The sequence below is a fragment of the Poecilia latipinna genome, unplaced genomic scaffold (genome assembly GCF_001443285.1).
Source record: "Poecilia latipinna isolate Pla-1442-1.1 unplaced genomic scaffold, P_latipinna-1.0 Scaffold1544, whole genome shotgun sequence".
Lineage (NCBI taxonomy): Eukaryota > Metazoa > Chordata > Actinopteri > Cyprinodontiformes > Poeciliidae > Poecilia > Poecilia latipinna.
This window is the reverse complement of record NW_015114160.1, coordinates 60,487-70,894: the sequence shown is the minus strand read 5'-3', so window position 1 is coordinate 70,894 and position 10,408 is coordinate 60,487. Positions and strand designations below refer to the sequence as shown.

Here is a 10,408-nt window from a genome sequence, read left to right as displayed (position 1 = left end):
AACACATTTATCTGTTTTAGAACAGATAAATGTGTTTATTCAGTGATTGGATGGGGTCAAAGGTCACCTGGTGACATCGTGATTTTCTGTGTTTTTACATATTAGCTAAAGGTATCTATGCTAAGCTAACTAGCATTACTTCAAAAAGCAGCAGGTCATTTTAGCATTATGTAAACTCACCAGCTAGCTAGTTGCGTAAATGTGTTTTTGAATCATTATCCTCCAATAAAAACACCTTATTTGGACTTTTTGTCATTCAGATAATCATCACAATACCAACCCACAGAACTGAAACACAAATAAGTCATTCATTCGTGATCCGGTGACAGCAGCACTATTTCAACCAAGTATTTTTACATATTTTTGATGAAACTACAGAAGCGCATATGCAGGCATAAATCAAGTGATAACATAAAAAAGAACTTCCTCCTTGTGGTGAGTGCAGAAATGTTGCGTGAAGACGATTTGGATTAGACATAGTAAACCGACTTCCTGATAATCCGGCCTCGGTCGCACAGCGGGACTCGGTGAATAAACACGTCCGAGTCAGAATAACAAACGACAAGAAGCTGCTGCAGACGCATTATTTAGAATCCACTGGTGGGAAAATCCCAGTTCAGCTCAGGGATGAACATCACCACCGTGTCTGTGGTCATGTTCAGGAAGCGCTCAAATTATATTTAGGCAAGTAAACAGTGACTTGGAATGTGGTTAAAATTACACATTTGTGCATGAGTAAAGAATTAAGGCCAATTTAGATAAAAGACAAGAAATAACCTGGTTACTTATTTACATTCATTATAGATATTTACAAGAAAAGGCTTCAGTGTTCTTTAATTTTGAAAAGTTTTAAATTACCAATAATTTTTATTCTTATTTTCTATCCATTTCTGTCATCTTCTTCGTCTTTTCCACCAAACTTTTCCCATTTGAGATTCAACATGTAGCTTTCAAAAAAAATGCTGCTTTGCTCCAGTCACTGGATTCCAGGTTAAAGGGACCTTCAAACAAAGGCAGGTGGTTCCAGAAGGCCCCTAAGGACCCAACTGCATGAGACTAATGTTGAATCTGATGGTCTCTTTGGCTGGAACTGGGGTTTGGAATAAATGCAAACCCACCAAGTATCATGCAAGTGACTATCATCCACAATCATTATTTTTCTTTACAGTTCAGCTGGAGACCAATGAAGTGGAAAGAAGTTTTATCTCCATTGTGTCGAGCGATGCCTCCCACAGCGTGTCATCCTTTGATCAAATATCTAAATGTTAACTTTGAATTCTGGTGTCATAAAATTTCTGATCCACCAGTTGCAGTTTTGGGGAGGGCTAAATTCACTGCACTGAGTGCATTGATTGTTGATACTGCTTGAAGTCATCCTGGTACTATTATAAGCTCCTCCTTTGCCTCACTCCATAGCAGGATGTCACCTTATGGTAATTTCTTGAACTCCAATTAAAGCTCAAGTCCAAAACATGTAAAGTTTTGGACGTGAGTACGGGAAATAGGGGAGGAGACTAACATAAGAACGGGTTGTTTTGGACATTTTCCAGGCCAAAACCGGAGACTTGACTTGAGTTCAGCCAGAAATCTCATCTATTTTAAACGTGGCCCAAATTCTTACAACAGGATTGTTACAAGGGTGAGAAGCTCCAGTGATGCTTCAGAACAGAGCCATACATTTTGTTAGCAAGTCTTTGACATACAAACACTGTAAACAAGTCATCAATAGATAAATGGCATTAAGTTATGCTCACCTTAAGTTAACTAATATGAAATGGAGTCGATGATGATGGACCAGCGCTTGTCTTCATTCTCCAACCCATTTCATCAGAAATCCTTCTTTCCCTCCAAACAGAATCCTTAAGGATGAGACTCAACTTTCCCTCAGTGGTTTGTTCATTCAAACAGTTGGATACACAGTCACTGTGTACGTTGCACAGTTATTTTTCCTGTGGTTGCGCCTTGTGGTTGCGTGACGTCATCAGCCGGAGCCCTTGTTGTGACCGTTGCGTAAATTCGTGTTTCCCCTGCGTCTCCGTACCGCACCGCACGCGCTTGTTCAGGGCGCTTTGCACGCGCCGCAAAAAGAGCTACGGACACCGCGCAGCTCAAATCACGGACTTCAGTAAAGCTGTCCCACTTTTCTCCTAGTTTACTTTCATCAGAACTGATTCATGTCCGTTTATGATTGTTTTCAAAGCTAGATTGATATTTACTCTATTCTACTCTATTAGGGAAGTAATATCCAGTTTATTACCGGGGGAACTGTATCTGATGCTAATGTTAGCATAGCGGTTTGAAATCAGTTCGATGAAAATGTGAACTAATAAATTAAAAATCATCATTTACTTGATCTATAAGCTAAAACGCAAACTGAATTTTGTCTATTTAGCTTTTTTTTTGTAATTATCTACCGATTCTACAACTGTGGAAGCAATTATTTGTTATAAAACATTTACCAGTTATTTTTCATGGTAATGTTTGTCAAGCTTAAGTTTTAAAACTTCTCAGCATGATATACGAACTTGTTTTAAGTAATAATTCCTTAATATTGATTAAGATGTTAAAGTGAAATAATCTGCCAGTGGAACTCGTACATTTTCATAAATATGAAGACATTTTTGACTTAAAATAACCTCATATTTCTAGCTGAAAAGTTATTTGTAAGTTAATTTTGTCTTATTTTAAGTGTATTAAAATATTTGCGCTAGAAACTAGTTGGTAATATTTTGTGGTTTTGCAGTGTTTCTCTTCTGGAAGAAAATATTGCAACATTTGTCTAATATGCTGTTTTATTTTTTAACAAATGTATCTGCTGAACTCTTCTGTTGGGACTCGCAGTTTAAAAAAAACCATGCAATGTGGGTTATGGAGGAATGTTTTCATTAATTTTAATTAACAGTCTGTTTGGGCCTGATATATTTACTCTAGTTACGATAAACTGTTTCTCCAAACAAGGAACTGATTTCAGGTCCAAAGATTCATAAACATCAGCACCTTCAGCCGCTCTCTGGCAGAAAATCATTTTCTGTAAAAGATAAAATCTTTGTGGGAAATGGAAGCTGCTTTGGAATGAGAAAGAAACCCACTGCAGATGATTTACCTGAGTAAAACATGAATGTTCGTGTTTTAAAACCACAAACTGCATCAGAAACGTTCAGCTCCAGATTTAATCTAATCCCAACAGCATTAAAGTCATTAAAAGTTTAGGAAAATATCAGGATATTTTAATTGATCTGTCAAGATCAGCTGCCTGATTGAACTTGTTATCCTCACAGAAACCAAACCAAATCCTCTCAGTTCTGTCAAATTAAAAGATCACTCCCCAGTAAAAGTGTCACATTACCATTTTTATTTGAATAAAACACTTTTATAAATAACGTAAATTCCCCAATGCAATGGTCTAGAATATCATGTGCTTACTGCATATATATTTAATACATCACACACTTTCACTTTGTTAATTTATTTATAAATGTCCCAATTTCACACTAAATATTTTGCTAAATATTTAGCTTGCTAGCTAAATAAATAATTTGTAGATGAATATTCAGATTGGAGCCAAATATTTATCTTGGTAATTTAATATTTAGCTAGCTAAATGTTTGGCTTGCTCCTGTATGTATATTTTCTTTATTAAATCAATACCTTTTTCACAAAAATGCTGGAGATTCATGTTTTTATTGTGACAGTTTTCACAAAGTTAAATGTAACTAAGCAAAATAATAAGAGAAATAATTTTATTTAGCACAAAGGAAAACCAATATGTTATTTTAACTGCCATAAACACATTCAGGTAAAAGTTTCATTTAATTTTATTTGGCTAAAATCGAGTTTCCAGGTTCAGGAATGTTGATGTTTACTGACCTCTAGTGGTGACAGAAATTACTACTCCATTTTCAGAAACAAAACACTCAGTTTGGTCTTAACTGCTCCAAATTGATATTTTTAAAGCACCTCTTTGATTTTGTTATATGTATAGTTGTTTATCATGTGATAAAGAAAACTAGTCGGCTGTATGTTTCTAAAGCGGCCGAACTGGACCAGAACTGGACCCGATATGGTCCCGTTGATGGACGAACTCAGGACGGGTAATGGTGCCTCATCTATTCCTGCTTGATGCGAATGTTTTTATAAAACTTAGTGAAGTCAGCCACAGAGTTTCAGACGGACAGAAAGTGAAACTTTTGAAGTTTTTTTCTCTTGAAATGAAACGTTGGTTCAGGCAACAGTTTCCGTTCTGTTTGCAAACCACAGGAGTCAACATTGACTGCCCCGCACCTGCTAACACGCTAACAGCTTTCAGCTAGCAGCTAACAGCTTTCAGCTAACAGCTTTCAGCTAACAGCTTTCAGCTTCCTACACGCTGCTGACAGGTTGTTGTCTAATCACATAGTAGGAAAATTAGACTTTATTTTCTTTGTTGCTTGGAAAACCGTTTTATTTCCAAACTATGTTACATTTAAATGGCCTTAATATGTCTTCTTTGCTGCTGTTTGGATAAATTGCATAAAATCTAATAATGTACTTAATTAAACTAAAGACTTCTCCGTTAATGGGTGTCATTTGTAAAGTTACAGTCAAAAGTGAAAACTTAAATATTTCATTAGCAAACTAACTACATATTTTGTTATTTAGCTTGCTAGCTAAATACTTAACTTATAGCTAAATATTTAGCTTGATAACTTCATATTTCGTAGTTAACAAGCTAAGTATGAGGCTACATTTGTAGCTTGCTAACTGCATATTTAGCTTGTAGATCTGAACATCTATGCATCTCTGATTGTCTCCATTAATAACAACCCCTTGTTTTTTCCAGTGAGGTGGTTTGGCCCCGACCATGATACTGCCTCCACCAAAAGCTGCTCGGCGTTGACAGGGTTTGGTAAGTTTCACACAGTCCAACCACAAAGAGAAATCCTTGCAAATGTGGCACAATTTACTGATAAATAAAGAGTTTTAAATGTTTGAAATAAACATGAGTGGAAAAACAGAAAACTCAGAAAGGCCAGATAAATATTAGCATATTTTGACTGTTATTATTGCAAATCTAAAAGTCTGCTTGGTTCTAAAAATGTATATATTTTTTATGTCAATCAGTATTTGAACAAAAAAATGACAATATTTCTGAGGGTAGATTTAAAACTGTATTTGATCAGGAAGGAGTGTTAGAATAAATGAAAAACAGCTGAATAAATAATTCAATCTGTATTAATTCACTTATTTAAATCCTTATATATGAACTTAGCTGGTCCAGATGTTACTACCGTTGGTATCGGTCTGCCCTTCCTGCTGTGTAATTATAAAGGAACCATATGGACTCACACTGGATGGACTATTCAGGGCCTGATAATCACAGCGTAGCATGAGAATCTGCTCCCTCTGTAATTACTGCTGCCCAGTAATGGCGACAAATTGAGTGGGTTGAATAAAAACGACTCCTTTCAAGATTCTTCATTTGAGACCCTCTGGAGGATTTGGGGCCCAAAAGGAGCAAATCTGACCTGAAAGCTTAGATGGACACTTTTTCAGCATATTTTACAGATAAATAACACATTTTAAGGCCATTATTAGGTACAAAATATAGTTTAACCCTTTGGTTTTTGTAACAAATCCAAAGTTTGTTTTAAAAATGTTATTTAAGAAATGTACATGCTTTCAATGGTATTGAAAGCATGTACATATTGGTTTTTGAATTTTAAAATGACTAAACAAATACTTTTCTTTCGCAGTGCTGTGAAAAAAATACAGATTTATCTGTTTTTGCTTTTTGTCTCACTTAAATGTTTCAGATCATCAAACAACTTAAAGTTAGAAGATAACCAGAGTAAACATGAAAATCTACTAAATGTCTCTATTTAGGGGAAAAAGTGATCCAAACTGGACACATAATTCACTGGGCCATCCCTGGTGCCATCATGTCTTCGTTGTGTTAACGGACAATAAGAGGTTTTCACATCCTTGTGGAGGATTTTTGCAGAACTGGTTCAGTTCAACCAAACTGGGGGATTTTCCAGCATGAACAGCCTGTTAAGGTCAAACCAAGGATTTTAATCAGGTTTAAACTAGGTTTCTACTAGAACACTGTAAAACTTTATTGCTTTTGTTATTGAGCCGTTTAAAGATAAACATGCTGGTGTGTCTTTGATCATTTTTGTGCGTTATCATCCAGGTGTCGTCAATATTCAGGTCAAGATGGCCGAAGTGTTTTCTGCAGGATTATCTTTTAGACGGAGAAAAATACTGAATCTGTCCAGTTAGCAAGACACATTGTTAGCAGGTAGCTAACTTAGCAACAAGCTAATTTGGCAGCAAGCTGACTAGCCAGCTAATAGGTTAGCCAGCTAGCTTGTTGTTAGCATCGTATTTATGACTTAATGCTCTGATTATGAAATATTTTATGAGGTTCATTTTTAATCTGATATCTGAAAACAAACTGTTTAGTTATTAATCTCCCCACTTTTCACTTTATTTTTAATAACTTATTCAGCTGGTTAGACTGTTTTCTGATTACGAAACCATTTTAATTCACCAAATCAAAAGAAAAAGAAAAAATAAACTTTTTCACATTATTGTTTTAATCACTATTTTTAGTTAAACTATTTAATTTCACAGAATCAAAACAAAATTATTCTTCACACAAATCAGCAACGATTAAAAATTACAAACCAAACTGATGTAAATATTTAAAACAAAAAAAACTGAAAATAAACAGAAACACAGAATTATAATTAACTTAAACATGAATTTGTCTATTTGATTTTTAAAGTCACAATAATGCAAATAATAAGACATAAGACAGAAATTCTTAGTTTGATTTTAAAATATTCACCATTGTTAAACACAATTTGTTGAATAATAAATACTGTCACTGAAAACTGAATTTAACTAATTAGTTTTTAGTTAATTTCTTTTTATCTCAGTTTAAAGTAACTCGTATAGCTGCAAGGACTGCAAGGAAAATTGACAATATTTATGTAAAAACAATATAAATTCCGTGCTAAAAATAATTAAATTATTGTTTTTTGATGCTATTTTTGTTCTTTTTTTGCCTTTTTCATGCAGCTCATAATTCCTACTTCAACTTTCAGTGGAAAAAACATTAAAAATGTTCTGAACTCCAAAAACACAAAAAACGCCATTTAACCAGTGTTTCTAAAGCAGAGACGTTTATAATCTGTCTTTACAAACGGCTCAGAGTGCAGGATTTTAGATTTGTCCGGGGTCGTCAGGGGTCATCAGGGGTCATCAGGGGTCGTACATGGGGTTGGTGAAGTTTCCCAAAGAGCCGTGTTCATGGCTGTCCAGCAGGGGGCCGTACGACGTCCGTCTGCAAACACCAACACAGAGATGATTAATGAGAATAAAGGTGATTTAGTGTTTTATCACTGTTTGGTCCTGACCTGATCTTGTGCTGGTATAATCCTCCCAGCACCAGCAGAACCAGCAGCAGGAAAACAACCACGATGACGACGACGCTTCCTGCAGACAGATCAGATTTAAACGCCTCTGCTAGGAAAACGTTTAATTATTAACCCAATTAGAGGCAAAAACAGGATCCATGTTGGATTAAATATAAGCATTTATTTGTTTTTTGGCTTAAAGAATCGCAAAGTTTCATGTTTTAAAAATGTTTTTGTGTTTGTGCTCAGAGCGTTTCAGACAGAAATTCAGAGTTTCTTCATAAAAAATCAGATAAATGATAAAAATATGAAGTCATCGGATTGTTCAGACAGTCAGTGAACCATGACCTTCAGATAATTCCCTCTTCCAGCAGGTCAGACAAAATTGACCTTTGAACTTTGAAATGAATAGGAAAACAATAAAAGGAAACAACAATAAAAGCTTCATCTGATACATGAACTATTCACTCTCTCTTTTACTTTATGTAAATAAATAAACATAATGTTCTCTTTTTAATGTATTTATACTGTTTATAATGTAATAAAAATCTTAATTAAATATACTTTTTATAATAAAATGTATTTTTTGTTTCAAAAGGTAATGTTTTCTCTTTCTAAATTATTATTTTTAAAATATGAAAACATGAATCTACATAATTTTCTTTACATTTTTCTTCTCTCTAGAAAATAAGAACAAATGAATTTTTCTCTTATTTTTTAAAAAATAAAGGAAATAATACAAAAATAAAATATGTTGTCCCCTCTCTTTAGATATTTTTTAAAAATGTATAATTTTTAAATGTAAGAAGAAAAGTTAGGCAAAGGAAACATGAAGATTTCTTTCTTTTTTAATAAAAAAACCCCAATTTTTTATTTTATTTTAAAATGTTTTAAATATGAAAAACTTGGAATATTGTATTTTTATTTATTTTTTTCTTAAAGTGAGGATGAAATATATATTTTTCAATTTTAAAAACATTTAAGTAAAATATTCTTAATATTTAAATAAAATATTAGTATATGCAATATTCTCTATTCATTGTTTTCTTTTTTTAAAGAGAAAACAATAAAATATAAATTGTTCTCAATCCTTCTTTCAACTCAAATACACCAGAAGACTCACATTTTAAATGACACATATATCATTATTGCACTATAACATGTAGCATTTAGCATTTAGCTTTTTTAATTTCATGTTTAATTCTGTTAAAAACTTTTTGTTTATTTCCTGAATATACCTGAAACTAAACCCGGAGTTGACTCAGTTTCTCGTGAAACCATAAAGCTTCTGAGTCACATTTATTACCTCCACCATGATGGAAGCTAATAAACGCTACAGGTGAGGCAACACCTGGATTTTTTTATTTATTTTTTATTTATGGGCTCCATGGCAAACAGATGAAATTTTAAGCAGCAGAATCAAAACGTTTGCAGAGAAAGTCAGAATTATTTCCGTAACTGATTTTCCAACCAAAGAGGAAGAGCAGTTACTAAAAAAACATTTTTTTCAGTTTGTTTGTAAATCTCATGAAGAAGTCGCTGAAGGTAAACGAGGAAGTGAGAGAAGAAATCGGTTCACATATTAACCACAGCAGGAACTTTTTCACATTATGAGGGCAGAAGTGGGATGGATGAAAACGTTTCACAACGACTGCAGGAAACATGGAGCCATCAGATTCTGAAAAGGTTTTTATTAATGTGTTTTAGCTGCTAAATGTCAGAAAGTCCTTTATTCTGAAGCATATCTGTTAAAACAACATCAAATGACAGAAAATGTTTTTAAAAAGTGGCTTTTATTTCAATCATCAACTTCTGAGTTGAGCGATGAGGATTTTTATTTATTGACAAGAATATAGTCACAATATTAGCAGAATAAAGACGCAATTTTACCAGACGAACGTCTTAAAATTACAAGAAAAATTTGTTTTTATAAAATTAAGTAAGTTATTTTGTAATAAAACTTATTGAAAACATATTTATAATTTTAAAAAATGTACGTTGGAGCCCTAATAAAATCATTCCAATAATAATTTCACTCAAAACCCAACGTAATAATTTCTACTTCTACTCAGGGGGTGTATTACTGAAATATTTGACTGGATTTTTTAAACTGTGATGGAAAAATCTGACATTTTAACAGATTATAATCTCAAAAGGAAATCCCCATCTGAGTTTCACCTTGACCTGAATTCCAGACATCTGGCTATCCAGACTCTAAATGACCTCTCAGAGTCTTACCAGCTTCTGAGCCCTTCAGTTTGGGAAACGTTCCCCGATTTCAAAAGTTTTAACTCCAGTGTTGCATCAGACCACAGATTCAGCCTCCAAATCAACATCAAAACTCTGAAAATTTTGATTTTTCACAAGCAGGTGCACAATTCAGGTCAATTAACTATTTTTTTCTTTTATATATTGATTTTGGAAGGAGCATAATGAGGAAAAATGTCACAAAATCAGTGATTTTGATTCCAAAAGAATAAAAAGTAAAATGGTGGCTCTGCCTACCTGGGCTCAGCGCCTTTGACTGCTGTCCCTCCTGATCCGCCGGCGGACTGCTGCTGGGGGCTTTAGTGGACGTAGGGCTGCCGGTAGAAGCAGCATCAGGCCTGGTGGTCGGGGCTCCGGTGGACGTTGGTGGTTCTGAGGCCTTTTTACTGGTTGTGGAGCCAGTAGAGATGCTGCTGGTTTCGGTTATGGTGGTTGTTGATTGGTTGACGGAGTTCGTTACTTGAACGGTTGTGTGGATGACGGTCGTATCCGTGGTGCTTGATGTTGCTGTGGACGATGATGGTGGTGATGAAGATGCAGAAATGGTCGTAGTGCTGATCTCAGTTTGAGATGATGTGGCTGATGAGCTGAACTCAGTTGACGAAGGTATAGATGCTGTTGTCATTGGTGGTGTTGCTTTAGCTGTCGTTGGTGTTTTTGTTGTCATTGTCGTTGTTGGTGTTTTTGTTGTTGGTGGTGTCATTGTTGGTGTCTTTGTTGTCGTTGTTGGTGTCTTT

General features: G+C 34.5%; 1 protein-coding gene across 1 annotated transcript; it reads right to left on the bottom strand.

Moving 5' to 3' along the window:
• Positions 1 to 6,654: 6,654 nt before the first annotated feature.
• On the bottom strand, positions 6,655 to 10,385 carry parm1 (prostate androgen-regulated mucin-like protein 1). The gene is made up of 3 exons (XM_015058479.1): positions 9,909 to 10,385; positions 7,404 to 7,482; positions 6,655 to 7,330 (listed from the first exon to the last, which is right to left on the bottom strand). Exons 1-3 carry the CDS (start codon positions 10,372 to 10,374, stop codon positions 7,249 to 7,251), a joined length of 627 nt encoding a protein of 208 aa, XP_014913965.1. The 5' UTR covers positions 10,375 to 10,385; the 3' UTR covers positions 6,655 to 7,248.
• Between the last annotated feature and the right edge of the window lie 23 nt (positions 10,386 to 10,408).

What these genes read in the sequence shown, in the direction of transcription:
- parm1 (XM_015058479.1), bottom strand. Translation starts at nt 10,374, where the DNA reads ATGACACCACCAACAACAAAAACACCAACAACGACAATGACAACAAAA. An exon ending in GTCAAAGGCGCTGAGCCCAG is followed by an intron (nt 7,483 to 9,908) that starts GTAGGCAGAGCC and finishes ATCTGTCTGCAG; the next exon opens with GAAGCGTCGTCGTCATCGTG. An exon ending in TTATACCAGCACAAGATCAG is followed by an intron (nt 7,331 to 7,403) that starts GTCAGGACCAAA and finishes TGGTGTTTGCAG; the next exon opens with ACGGACGTCGTACGGCCCCC.